The 14646-nt window shown below is 30.4% G+C and overlaps 1 protein-coding gene across 1 annotated transcript; it reads right to left on the minus strand.

Moving 5' to 3' along the window:
• Window positions 1–741: 741 nt before the first annotated feature.
• On the minus strand, window positions 742–14294 carry LOC135139391 (modular serine protease-like). The gene is made up of 12 exons (XM_064069603.1): window positions 13777–14294; window positions 13602–13695; window positions 13423–13533; window positions 8287–8424; window positions 7936–8235; window positions 7683–7882; window positions 7422–7631; window positions 2516–2671; window positions 2336–2457; window positions 2116–2283; window positions 1903–2065; window positions 742–1848 (listed from the first exon to the last, which is right to left on the minus strand). The coding sequence occupies exons 1-12, from the start codon at window positions 13823–13825 to the stop codon at window positions 1637–1639; spliced, it is 1923 nt and encodes a 640-aa protein (XP_063925673.1). The 5' UTR covers window positions 13826–14294; the 3' UTR covers window positions 742–1636.
• Between the last annotated feature and the right edge of the window lie 352 nt (window positions 14295–14646).

Consider the following 14646-nt stretch of genomic DNA (forward strand, 5'->3'; position numbering starts at 1 on the left):
AAGTACTAGCCCCGCCCACCCACCCTCTCTTTCCTTGGAAAGTACGTTATTTGCCAAAATCAGTCTTAATTTAGCAGGTACTAGCTTTATGTTTTACCTTTCTTGTTGTGAAAAGAAGACTACACAATACACATATTAAGAAAAAACGACGCATACCTTCGCTGCGTATGTATCTTACAACGGTAACGTCAACGGCGAACAGCAACGTCAGCGACAAGTTTATAAATCGACCTTTAGTTGGTGTCACTGTCATTGGTATTTATGTTCTTTGTTATTCACCCAATTGATCTCCGTTGTAAGAAAAATATTGACCTATTGAAGAGTCCGCAAGAAATGTTTAGGGTTATTCAAGTTCAAACTTAATCATCTCCATCAAAGGGGGATTATATTTGGATTATGTTTTCCTTGACGTCTTATCAACGGTGATTAGATAATTCGAATTTATTAAAGCAATTAACATTCTTTTCATACCTCTCGTTGACATCAGAAGAACTTGCAGTAAGTAGAGTAATTTTCAAAGTACTAAAATAATGGTTTTATGATTTTGGCTTTACCCACTTTTATTTAGGATAACAACAAAAACTCGCTACGTAAGTTTGGAGTGGTGTCATAAGTTCGTTGACAAGCGTGGCGAAGGAGTCAAAGCCGTGAAAGCACAATTTTCGTGGATGCCCTATAACAACAGATCCCGAAATCATCCACTTAAGCAAATAATGAATGCCAACTTTTCCTTACTTGACAATAAATAACACACATTAAAGTTTATAGTAAAAATTATATTAGCTACTTGACATTATACCCTTTTATAGTGGGTCATTCTGTTCATTAAATGCACAATATTGTAGTCCATCAGCTGGCTTTTTTCAAGAATTGTAATGGACTGATTGATCCCGTTTTATTTTTGTTACTCTTTTGTTGTTTTTGTAAAAAAAAATTGTAAATAGAGGGTTTCACGTTAACAAATTGTAATATTAAATAAGTATAACAATAGTTTAGCACATTGTGACCACATTTTTGACTAAATTTCATTGCAAGGTCAACTTATCCATTAGAGAGTAGTTTGACCGCTAGTTGCTAAAAGTATCATTATTAAATTTATACTAAATTGTTGATTACTTTCGCAAGTGATAAAGGATTAACCTCAAATGGGGTAATAAATATTTTGTTTAATCATATCTTAGGTACTTAATTTGAGAAAATGAGATATGTGCACAAAATTTTGAAATCAAATGTTACCTATATCGATACAAATATTTGCGTATCATAAATTTAAAAACACTAAGAAAAGAGAACCCTGAATTATGCTGCAAATTCCAATATGAACAGCCAAAGCTTAGTGAAAACAAACTACGCGACATAGTGACAGCAGCACGAAGGGCGTCTCCTTGCAAAATTCGAGACTGCAGATAAACATTCACGTGAAGAAAGAAGCAGAATCTAATTATGGGACACTCTGTCAAGAATTTCACACAATAAAGAATTTACAAGATGTTGATTGTGTATTAGTTCAAGTTATGATTAAATTAAAATGAGTTCATAACGAATCCTCATCTCACATAGGTAAACTCAATACAAAATTTTATTAGCAATCACTCAGGACGGACTGCACGCTTAGGCCGCCTTAGCATAACACATTTTACGCAAAAGTCTCATATTTAGCAAGAATTTTCAATATAAAACTCTTAATATAGTTGGAGACTTTCGTATAAAGTCCGTATTGAGAACTGTCGCATCCGTTAACATTATTAGACGATACTGGAGCAACACTAACAATTCCAGTGATCCAGTATCTATCACCATGTTTAAATACCAAACCACCACCACTATCACCTTTGCATACCGAGATTCCTGAAATCACAATTTTTTCTCATTCATAAGTCGAACACTTAATAATTTAAATACCTTTATCTACATAACCAGCGCACATTTTGTCATGTGTTAGATAAATGTCATAATCTTCCGGGAGCTCGGATTTGCACTGCGACGTATCAATCGCAGGAACTTTGAGTTCTTTTAGAACATCTGAAGGGGACGAATTTTCAACGGTGAAACCCCATCCGGTCACCTAAAAGCGCTAAACGTAGACAAACATCGTTATAAAGTTAGAAGTTCTACATAGCCAATCTCGTTTTTCGCTACATTAAAATTTAGTCCGCTGTCTAAGCAGACAGGTTGGACCCTTCGAGAAAGAGTAAAAACTTTCACGGTGACCAAAATGGCAATGTCGCCTAAATAGTTCTGTTTATAGCCTCCGTATTCTTCGGAAATGTGGATGGATTGCAGCTGGAAGTTGTATTATTTTTCTAAAAATAATGCATAAAAGTGTAATATGTACCTTAGAGAACTGTGCTTTGGTGTCTCGTTTGTCGTCATATTTATTGTAATATTTCCCCACGGCCACGAAGTAGTCTCCTTCGGGTAAGGGTTCGGCATTTTCGTTCGTTACGCAATGCGCAGCTAAAATTTGAAATTCGTTTTCGAAAAAAATTAAAAATGAAACGGGTAAGTAATTAACCTGTCAGAATGACTCGTTGATTTAAAAGTGATCCGCCACATATGAGAAGATTGTCACTTTTTCTGTATATGGCAACTTGCCACGGGTACTCCCCTTTGGTTACGTTTGTTCCTTCGATAATTAAGGGTGTGGCTTCTACCGTTTTTTGGCCACAGACTAAAATAAACAACAAAATCATATTACAGAAAATAAGTAAACAATTAAAGGAAACATGTAATCTGATAAGTTCACAGGGTGGTCTACTTAAAATTATATAAATTTAAAAGTCATTAACATTTACATAGTTGTACATTTCTACGTGGCTTACAGAGTCTAGAAATATTTATAAATACGAGCAGTATATACAGTAATTAGTTTTGTATTGTATGGTTTCTGTGCTCTTGTAGAATAGAATATCTGAGTAATGACTCCATACATAGATAGATAAATTTATTGTGTTTGAACACAAATATTTACACTTGTCAATAGAAATGTAATCGCAGTATATTATCGAATTTTTTATCTAAGTACTTAGGTGTTTATCAACTGAGTAGAAAGCTTTCTTAATCAAACATTTCCCTATTATAAATCAAAATCGTTTTAGTTAGTATAATACTGTTTTGAAATTTATTTTTAAAATAATGTTGGCAACACCAACTTGTCCGGGTTCTGTTTGACAGTTTGGTCAAATAACTGCATTGTCATTCTCATTATTTTAAAAATCAATTCCATGGTCTACTAGAGGTTTTTTTTCGATCATATGGTATAGTCAAATCTCGCGCGATTATTTCCTTTCGGGATTGCACTCAGTTGGGACACAAAACTTGTAAGTTGGCATCATTGATTTGAGAATACATTACGCCAAGTGTGAGAAAAACCCAACTTTGCCACGTGTCTAGCCTGTCATGTCAACTTCGTATATCATAGCATAGCATTCCTTTAAGGAACAAATGTCATTTTGAAATCAATAATGCCAACTATAGATTTTGTATCATGTTCTACTTTGGTGGAAATTAAACGATCGATAAATCGAAGGAGTAGCCAGTTTATTGATTTTGTAGAACCCCATTAGATTTCGTCGTGCCCATTCCAAAAAGATAGGGTGTTTATGTTCCCGGTTTGAAAATGATTTTTTTAATTCAAAAAATTGCAATTTTCAGGGATAATTCTCGAAAAATGGTAGAAGTTATCACAGAAATGAGACCAAAAGGAACTTCTAGAGGTCGAAACGTATAACAAAACGTCTTTAGTGAAATTTTGAAAATTGTCGAAAATTGGCCAAAATCATATTGAAAAATTTTGTTTTTCAAAAGTTGTCAAAAAATTACCAAAAATATTCTGGAATATAGAATTCGTTGTGCTGATTCCAAAAATATGGGTGCTCCCGGTGCAAGATTTAATCATATTCGGTTTGAAAATATAAATATTTTTTTAAACTCCTAAAAATTGCAATATTTCAGTGGGTGATTTTAGAAAAATGTTAGGAGCTATTGAAGAAATGAGTTCGAAACTAACTTGTAGAGGTTGAAGTGTATAAGAAAATCTATTTAGTTAAATTTCGAAAATTGTCGAAAATTCCCCGAAATTTTCGAAATAAAATTTTGATTTTGTAAACTTTGTCAAAGAATTCTCAAGAAATTCTTGGATGTAGGTTTTGTCGTGAATATTCTAAAAACAAAATGTGTTTATTTTATTGGGTTCGAAAATAAAGTTTTTTAATTTCATAAAAATTGTAATATTTCACTGGATGATTCTGGAAAAATGATAGGTGTTATCAAATAAATGAGACCGAAAGTAATTTTTGGAGGTCGAGACCTGTGAAAAATGCCTGTAATTGCATTTCTAAAATTGTCTAAAATCGGCTAAGATTATCAAAACAAAATTTTGATTTTGAAAAAGTTGTCGAACAATTCTTAAAACATTCTGGGATATAGATTTTGTCGTGTCGATTCTAAAAATATAGTGTGTTTATTTATGCTATCGGTGTTTTAAAAACATTCAATTCGAAAATATGGTTTTTATACTCATAATTCTAGAAAAATGGTAGCAGTAATCACAAAAAAGTCAAATTTTGAAAATTGTAGAAAATTGGCCGAAATTTCATATTGAAAAATTTTGTTTGTTTATGCCCCGGTGCAAGATTTAATCATATTCGGTTTGAAAATATAAATATTTTTTTAAACTCCTAAAAATTGCAATATTTCAGTGGGTGATCTTAGAAAAATGTTAGGAGTTATCGAAGAAATGAGTTCGAAACTAACTTGTAGGGGTCGAAGTGTATACGAAAATCTATTTAGTTAAATTTCGAAAATTGTCGAAAATTCGCCGAAATTTTCGAAATAAAATTTTGATTTTGTAAATTTTGTCAAAGAATTCTCAAAAAATTCTTGGAGATAAGTTTTGTCGTGAATATTCTAAAAACAAAATGTGTTTATTTTATTGGGTTCGAAAATAAAGTTTTTTAATTTCATAAAAATTATAATATTTCACTGGATGATTCTGGAAAAATGTAATTTTTGAAGGTCGAGACCTGTGAAAAATGCCTGTTATTACATTTAGAAAATTGTCTAAAATCGGCTAAAATTGTCAAAACAAAATTTTTGATTTTGAAAAAATTGTCAAACAATTCTCAAAAAATTCTGGGATATAGATTTTGTCATGTCGATTCTAAAAATATTGTGTGTTTATTTATGCTATCGGTGTTTTAAAAACACTCAATTCGAAAATAATGTTTTTTATACTCATAATTGTAGAAAAATGGTAGCAGTAATCTCAAAAATGTCCAAATTTTGAAAATTGTCGAAAATTGTCCGAAATTTCATATTGAAAAATTTTGTTTCTGAAAAGTTACCAAAAAAATTCTATATGCCACCGGTGCAAGATTTAATCATATTGGGTTTGAAAATATAATATAAATTAATTTCATAAAAATTGTAATATTTCACTGAATGATTCTGGAAAAATGATAGGTTTTATCAAATAAATGAGGCCGAAAGTAATTTTTGGAGGTCGAGACCTGTGCTTACATTTCGAAAATTGTCTAAAATTGGCTAAAATTATCAAAACAAAAGTTTGATTTTGAAAAAATTCTCAAACAATTCTCAAAAAATTCTAGGATACATATAGATTTTGTCGTGGTAATTTTGCAAACATAGGGTGTTTATTTTTGCTATGGGTGCAAGATTTAAAAATATTCGGTTCCAAAAATAATGTTTTTTAAATTCATAAAAATTGCAATATTTTACTGAGTGGTTCTGGAAAAATGTCGAAACCTGTAAAAATTGTTTCTGGTTCAATTCCAAAAATTGTCAAAAATTCGCCGAAAAAAAGGGTTGGTACTGATAAAAATTTTGCTTTTGAAAAGTTGCCAAGAAATTCCCAAAAAATTGTGGGATATAGATTTAGTTATGCTGATTCCAAAAATATAGCGTCTTTATTTATGTTCCCGACGAGATTTAAAAATATTCGGTCTGAAAAATTGCAATAATTCAGTGGACGATTCTTGAAAAATAGTAGGAGCTGTTGAAGAAATAAGGTCGAAACTAACTTCTGTAGGTCGAAACTCATAAGAAAATATGTGGTTAAATTTGGAAAAATGTTGAAAATTGTTTTTGAAAAAGTTGCCAAAAAACTCTCAAAAAATTCTGTAATATAAATTTCCTCGTGCTGATTCTAAAAACATCTCGTGTTTATGCTCCAGGTACAAGTTTTAAAAATATTATATTATAGAAGCTGCCGAAGAAATGAGTCCAAAACTTCTGAAGGTCGAAATTTATAAAAAATGTTGTTGCTTAAATTTCGAAAGTTGTCGAAAATTGGCCGAAATTTTCATTTGAATTGTTCGTGAAAAGTTTTGCTTTTGAAAAGTTGTCAAAAACTCCCAAAAAAATTTTGGACTATAAATTTCGTCATGCTTATTCCAAAAATATAGAGTTTTTATGCTCCTATTGTAGGATTTAAAAATACTCGGTGCAATTTTTTTTAATCCAAAAAATTTCATTACTTCAATGCGTTTTTCTGGGAAAATGATAGGAGCTACCCCAGAAATGAGGTCGAAAGTAACTTTTGGAGGTACAGATCTGTTAAAAAATGTATGTATTTAGATTTCGAAAATTGTCGAAAATTCGCCAAATTAAAAAAAAATGCTTTTGAGAGAGATGCCAAAAAAATTCTAGAATACAAATTTTGTCATGTTCAAAAACATAGCGTAAAAGACTTCAATATTTCATATGGCAATTCTGGAAAAATGGTTAGAGCTCGAAGAAATGAGGCCGAAACTAACTTCTGGAGTTCGAAATTTGTTACAAAATGTATGTCGTTAAATTTTGAAAATTGTCGAAAATTGGCCGAGATTTTCATTTTTGAAAAAGTTGCCAAAAATTTCCAAGTTACAAATTTCGTCGTGCTGATTCTAAAATTAGAGAATGTTTATGCTCCTATTGATCGTAGTTATTCAATCAGATTAGAGGTCGCTGCTACAAATGAATTCAGCTAAATAATTCAGTTCTTTCTGATCTTCATTTTTGACATGTTTGAACCCAAACAAATTATTATCAAGTTATCAATTTTTTTGTTCTTGGAATGTAGTGATTAAGAAAACATTTTTCTGCGAACTGTTTTTGTGCGTTTTCAAACAGATAAATAATTATAATAACCTCATTACCAATTCCTTAAATGTTTTAAGTATTTTAGCCACTAACAACAAAATTGTATGATTTCAGTACGAGCACTAATTATTCAAAATTTCCAAAACACAAACATATGACTTACTGGCAGCCTTTCAAAAAAAATTATGGTTGCCTAAATTGTAAAGATTACACACGCCACTGTTTTCCCCGGAGTTTGGCTATATAATTATATAAATGTGGTGAGAAGTGTGTTTATTACTCCAAAAATTCAAACATTAATAAAGGCCTTCAAAACTAACCTGGTTGACATTTCGGCTCCGTCTGATCCCAGTTACCATCCTGACATATATGCACCGCTTGTCTATTTAAATCAAAATTTTCATAAAAAGACGCACACTTGAACTTAACAAGAGTACCATTGATGGCTTCCGTGCAGTTCTCCGTTTCCATATTTTTATAAACACAGGTAACATTTAAATTTGGTGTACTCTTTCGAACCGGACAGACTCCTGCAACAAAAACGAAACAATAAAGATCATAAAACCAATGAAACATCTTACTCTGACAGCGACCAACATTTGCCGACCATTCCCCACCTCTGCAAAACAAGACATTGTTACCATCCAATTTATAACCCCGGTTACACTCCACGTTGAGAATAGTCCCTTGGGTTACCACCGCTCCAGGTGACAGTCTATTCCTTATCCCAAAAATTGACCAGTGCCCAGAACCTGGATGAGCTGGTAAAACGCAGCTACTCCTAAATCAAACAATGTCGCCAAAGTCAACACAGACGTCATGTTGACAACATACGGTGCTGCTGAAGGAGGTCGCGGCGTTGGTAGAGGCTGTGGCGGAGGAGGTCGTCTTGGTGCTGCATTATGACAAACACTGGGAGCTTCGTCTGATCCGTCGAAACAGTCAATTACTCCATTACACTGAGCGTTTCTAACAGTGCAGGCTCCATATTCACACTTGTACTTCGTACCAGGACATTCAACATCAAAACAAGTGGCTTTAATTTCGTCAGTTTGGTCAACACAATCTGCTTTACCATCACACTTCAACCATATGTCGATGCACTGACCTGAACTGCATCTGAACTCGTTGTAGCTAAAATGTACACATTAGAAAGAAGTTTTGAGAATTAGGTGTAGTTTTTACCTGCAGTCGTTGACGATTTTGTTGGCTTTTGGACATCTGGATTCGTCCGAGCCGTCGGCACAGTCGGAAACTCCGTTGCATTCTAGTTCTTTTTTAATGCAGGCGCCGTAATCGCAAGTGAACATGAAGTAAGCGCACCTGTAGTGGTTGTAGAAATTAGTAATGGATAATTACTAACTCAAAAGGATAAACAGCGGTATGAACTGTAGACTGCAGTTTCGAGGTCCTTTGGTTGCATCAATACAACAGATTCCATTGGAGTATATTTTTTGGCAATTTTCTGACATTTGTCGGTATGGTTTGTTCATCGGCATGCTAAATCTTTTCTAAGGATGACTCGATTACAAATGATATTAAGCGGCTGATGATCATTTGAAAAAGTTATCAACTTGGCGGTGCTTTTTGATAAAAGAAGACGTAGCGAAAAATGCAGGTCTTTTATGAATCCCTGTTACTGTGTTTGAATGATATTTGACAGAATTATTGAGAAGAAGAAACTTGATGACATCATGATATACAGAGCGGATTATATGTATGCAATGGTATGACAAATAAATGTTTAGTAGATATCTGAACTATCCTGTTTTAAACTGATTGATGTAGATTGATTATTATAACGTAGTTTGACCTTCCACTGCATATTGTGTCTCACTTCTTACAGGTTGCCGTAAATGGTTCATTGGGGGCCATAATAGTAGTAAGTTGCTCAAGGGTATAAACTTCAAATAATACCCCTGGTACATACAAAATTTAATTAGTTTTTGATATTTACAAAAGAAAAACGTCATCATCGCACCTTCTTTTATTGGTTGCGTTAAGTCCAGAAGAATTAATTTATTTCCTCAGATTTAACCGTAAAGAGAAATTAATGTACTGACAAATCCACATTTGATATATTTTAAATAAGAATTATGTTACTTGGGTTATTTGTATATTTTTAGATTTTATTAAATTTTTGGTTTTTTTGATTTTTAAAGATTTTTGTTTTTTTTTTCTTAAATATTTTTGGATTTATTTAATTTTTTAGATTCTTCGGATAATTTTGATTTTGTTTTTTTTTGGATTTTTTGATTTGTTGGATTTTTTGAGTTTTCTGAGCTTCTTGGATTTTTTAAATTCTTTGATTTTAGTTTTTTTATTTCTTTTTATTTTATCGATTTTTGGTTCTTTTGGATTTTTGGGTTTTTTTGGACCTTTGGATTTTTTAGATCTTTGGATTTTTGGATCCTTTGGATGTTTCAGATCTTCTGGATCTTTAGAATCTTTTGGATTTTTTCGTATATTCTGAATCTTTCGGATTTCTTTGATTTTTTTTTTATTTTTTAGATCATTTTTATTTATTGTTTTATTTATTTTCTGATTTTTGGGATTTTTGGTATATTTTCGATTTTTTGGATAGTTGAAATTATTGCATTTTTTGAGTTTCTTGGATTTTTTAAATTCTTGGATATTTCGATTTTTTTTTAATGCTTGAATATTTTGTATTCCTTAGATTCTTTGGATTCTTTGGACCATCCGATCTTTCGGATCTCTCGAATCTTTGGGACTTTTTGGATTTTTTTGATAATTTTTATTCCTTTTTTTTATTTTATGATTTTTTAAATCTTTGGATTTTTGGGATATTTTCAATTTTTTTATGTTTAGGAATTATTGGATTCTTGGGTTTTTTGAGTTTCTTGAACTTTTTATATTGTTTGGATTTTTTACGTACATTCATTGATTTTTGGATTTTCTATTTCTTTTGATATTTTCAGTTTTTCGGATTTTCTGGATCTTTCGTATATTTTCGATAATTTTTATTATTTTGTTTTATTTATTTTCTGATTTTTTTTCAATTGTTTCGAAACTGTGCAATATTGTGGATTTTTTGGACTGATGGAATTATTCGATTTCTTGAGATGTTTCAATTTTAGAGTTTCTTGGTTTCTTTGGATTTTTAAAATTCTTCAATTTTTGGATTTTTTTAAATTTATTAAATTTTTGAGTTTCTTGTTTTTCTTGAATTTTTTTAAATTCCTCGATTTTTCGATTTTTTTAATTTATTGAATTTTTTGGGTTCCTTGGATTCTTTGGACCTTTCGATCTTTCGGATTGTTTGGATCTTTTGAGACTTTTTGGATTTTTTAGATAATTTCGGACTTTCGGAATAATTTCTATTTTTTTGATTTTTGGAATTATAGGATCTCCTGAGTTTTTTCAGTTTCTTGGATTTTTTAAATTGTTTGTATTTTTTAAATTCTTTGATTTTTTTGTTTTTTTATTTCTTTAATGAATTTTTAGATATTTGGATTATTTGGATCTTTTGGATCTTTGGAATTTTTTGGATCTTCTGGATCTGTCTGATTTTTTGGATATTTTTTGTTTTGTTTTATTTATTGTCTGATTTTGTATTTTTTGGATGTTCGGGATATTTTCGTTTTTTTGGAAAGTTGGAATTATTGCATTTTTTGAGTTTCTTGGATGTTTAATTTCTTGGATTTTTTAAAATTCTTCGATTTTTCGATTATTTTTAATTCTTGAATTTTCGGATCTTTCGGATCGTTCAGATCTTTCGGATAATTTTTATTCGTTCTTTTTTTCATTTTCTAATTTTTTTGATTTTTTTGACTTTATGAATATTTTCAATTTTTTGGATTTTTGGAATTACAGGAGTTTTTGAGTTTCTTGGATTTTTAAAATTCTTTGAATTTTGTTTAATTTTTTTATATTTTCGAATTTTTTGGTTTTTTGGATTCTTCGGATTCTTTGGATTTTTTAAATATTTGAATCTTTGGGATCTTTTGGATCTCTTCAATTTTTTAAATTTTCTAGATCTTTTGGATTTTTTGGGTTTTTCGTTTTTTTTTGTTTATTTATTGTTTGAGTTTCTTGTTTCTTGGATTTTTTAAATTATTCGATTTTTCGATTTTTTTTAATTCTCGAATTTTTTGTATTCTTTTTTGGATTTTTTTGATACTTTTTATTCCTTTTTTTTTTCATATTCTGATTTTTTGGATATCTGGATTTTTTGAATATTTCTAATTTTTTAGATTTTTGGATTTATTTATTTTTTTCTGTTTTTTAAGTTTCCTGGATTTTTATATTGTTTGAATTTTTTAGATTCTTTGGTTTTAGTTTTTTTTTTGATATTTTCGATTTTTTGGGTTTTTTGGATTTCTTGAATACCTTGGATACTTTGGATTATTCGGATTCCTCGGATTCTTTAAATGTTTTGGAACGTTGGAATTTTTTGTCCCTTTGTATTTTTGGACCTTGTGGATCTTTCGGGTCTTTCGGATTTTTGGATCTTCTACAACTTTTGAACTTTTTTATGTTTCGGATTTTTTGGACAATCTTTTATTTTATTTTTTTGATTTTTGAGACATTTTAGATTTTTTGAGTTTCTTGATTTTCAAGGATTTTTTAATTTCTTGGATTTTTTAAATTCTTGAATTTTTTGGATTCCTTCGATTCTTTGGATTCGTTGGAACTTTCGATCTTTCGGATCTTTCGAATCTTTGGGACTCTTTTGATAATTTTTATTTTTTTGTTCTTTTAATTCATTTTCTAATTTTTTGGGTTGTTTGGATTTACATTCTCTGATTTTTGGGTTTTCTATTTCTTTTGATATTTTCAATTTTTTGACTTTTTTGGATTTCTCGGATATTATGGGTTCTTTGGATTCTTCGGATTCCTCAGATTCTTTGGACACTTGGCATTTTTTGGACCATTGGATTTTTTAGATCTTTGGATTTCTTGGATCCTTTGGAATTTTCGTATCTTTCAGATATTTTGGATCTTTTGAATTTTTTGGATATCTGGATCTTTCGGTTTTTTTATAATTTTTATTTTTTGTTATATTTATTTTCTGATTTTTTTCGTTTTTCTGGAAATTGTGGAATATTTTCGATTTTTTGATTGTTGGAATTATTGGTTTTGAGTTTTTAAATTTTTTGAGTGTCTTGGTTTCCTTGGATTTTTAATTTCTTGGATTTTTAAAATTCTTCAATTTTTCGAATATTTTTAGATTCTTGATTGTTTTGTATTTGTTGGGTTCTTTGAATTCTTTGGACCTTTCGTTCTTTCGGATCTATTGGATCTTTTGGATTTTTTCGATTCTTTTGATAATTTTATTTTCATATATTTATTTTCGTTTTTTGATTTTATTGGATTTTTGTGATATTTTCAATTTTGTGGATTTTTGGAATTATTGGATTTCTTTTTTTTTACTTTCCTGGGTTTGTTCGATTTTTTAGTTTTGTAAATTTTTTTTTTTTTAATTATTTTGATTTACTCAATTTACTGAATTTTTTGGATTCACTGGATTTTTTGGATTTTTTTGGATTTTTCGGATTTTTTGGATTATAGACTAATTACAAACCGATAAAAACATCTTTCCTGAATTTTTTTCGGTAATTTTCTAAATAAATGTACCTGAAAATTTTTGTTCGTTGCGGTTTACTTTAGCCAGTTTAATTTAGAAGGGTCTTAAGTTATAAAAGTGCATGTCCTTTTAACTGAGTAAGTAAGTAAGTAAGTATTACTGAATCTGGGCAGTTAATTAAAAATTTTCAAACCGATATTTTTCAGGAAAATAGGCGATTTTGTAAATAAAAAAATAAAAAAGATAACTAACAAAATTATTGGTTACAGGCTCCTAAAAAACATCAGTTTAATTTTAAGTGGCGAATCAGTAGATACTTTAATGTAGAATCGTCTGTTGAACTGTTGATGCAGAAGTGTTTCTTCGTACAAAATGTTAATGACAGATAGAAGAAAAAAATGTTTAATTTATGCTTTAGGTATATAGAAATATGTTGTAAGTAATAAATGTACTTAGAGACATTTTTCGTGTTTTTTGTTTGCAGTTTACTGTGTATATGTGCATAAAACTAAATATTTACCAACACATTTTGAAGAAATTTTGTGCATATTTTGACCAAAATTTCTGCATATAAATCCGCTCCTTAGTCACGAAACCTAAAATTCAAATCACCACAGATAAACGTAATGTTTTAATTACATTATTATTTCCTGTGGAAGATTTGTACAACGAACAAACTGAAATAGATAAATTCAGAAAATATACCTCACATAACACAGGATTCAAAATGTTTGTCATTAAAATAAAATTTTTAAACACTGGATAACACTTACTCGATTTCTTTACAGGCATCGGTTTCGTCGCTTCCGTCTTCGCAGTCTTTGTGGCCGTCACACTCCTTGCTTCCATCGACGCACTCACCAGAGTTGCAAGGAAAACTAGGTCTACAATTTTTTTTTTTTTTTTTTGGGAACATACTTTTTCAGATCAAGGAGATTTTGTGTGAACTTACAAAGAGAACGGTAAGTCTTCAGGGCAAGATGTTTCTCGACGCACTCTGGTGTAGTTATTTACAGAAAAACTCAACCCATTGCTGACTTGAACGGCTGGAAGAAATTAAAAAATTTGGGTTTGTGTGGGTGTAAAAGTGACCATCATTCCGAACCGAGTTGTTTTCCTGGACTTACCTGTGATAGTCAAACAAAGCACGTGCACTAAAGTCCGCACGTCACACATTTTCTAAATTCACACACTACAATACAATGTCACTGCATGATTATATAACTTATCACTTGCCAGTTTTATGTAGAATTTTGTTTGAGCCTTATCGCTTCAGTTTGGCGTCGAAATTTGTCTTGTTTTGTTAGGATAACTGAGGGACAGTTGACCTCTGCGAATTTCGATAATACCCATCCACGTATATCATTTTTTGAAGGTTTATTCTTGTCCAATTAATGGTAGATAAATGTAAACTTTATCATCGTCATTAAGTTTTGGTGCCGCTGAGTTCTAAAATCAGTAAAATCGCGTACGAAATGTGTACCTGCAACTGCAAGAAAAGTGTTGAAAGTCTGATTATTATGCGAGTTGCACACTATGCTTTTACTACGACCGTTTTTAGTAATCATTGAAAATATTTCATTTATGTTACTGACAGGTATGTTGGTGTATAAAAAGCGTAAAATTAGACAAGCTTTTTCATTTCAGGAATCTACGCTTAAAATTTATAAACCGAAAAATTGAGAACACCAAATAATTTAAAACCGAGAAATCAAAAATTCGCAACATCAAAAAATTGAAAAATTGAAACATCTAAATTTTAAAAGTCGAAAAATTAAAAAATCCGAAAAGTAAAAAATGAAGATATCCAAAAATCGAAACATTTTAATTTTTTGATTTTTTAATGTTTCGATTTTTTTACTTTGCGGATTTTTCAATTTTTCGACTTTTAAATTTTAGATTTTTCAATTATTCAATTTTCCGATTTTTTAATGTGTCGAATTTTGACTTCTCGTTTTTAGATTTCCGGTTTCCCAATTTTTCGATTTTTAAAATTT

The sequence above is a fragment of the Zophobas morio genome, unplaced genomic scaffold, assembly GCF_036711695.1.
Source record: "Zophobas morio isolate AGI-343-1 ecotype UQ-CSIRO unplaced genomic scaffold, CSIRO_AGI_Zmor_V1 ptg000031l, whole genome shotgun sequence".
Classification (NCBI taxonomy): Eukaryota; Metazoa; Arthropoda; class Insecta; order Coleoptera; family Tenebrionidae; genus Zophobas; species Zophobas morio.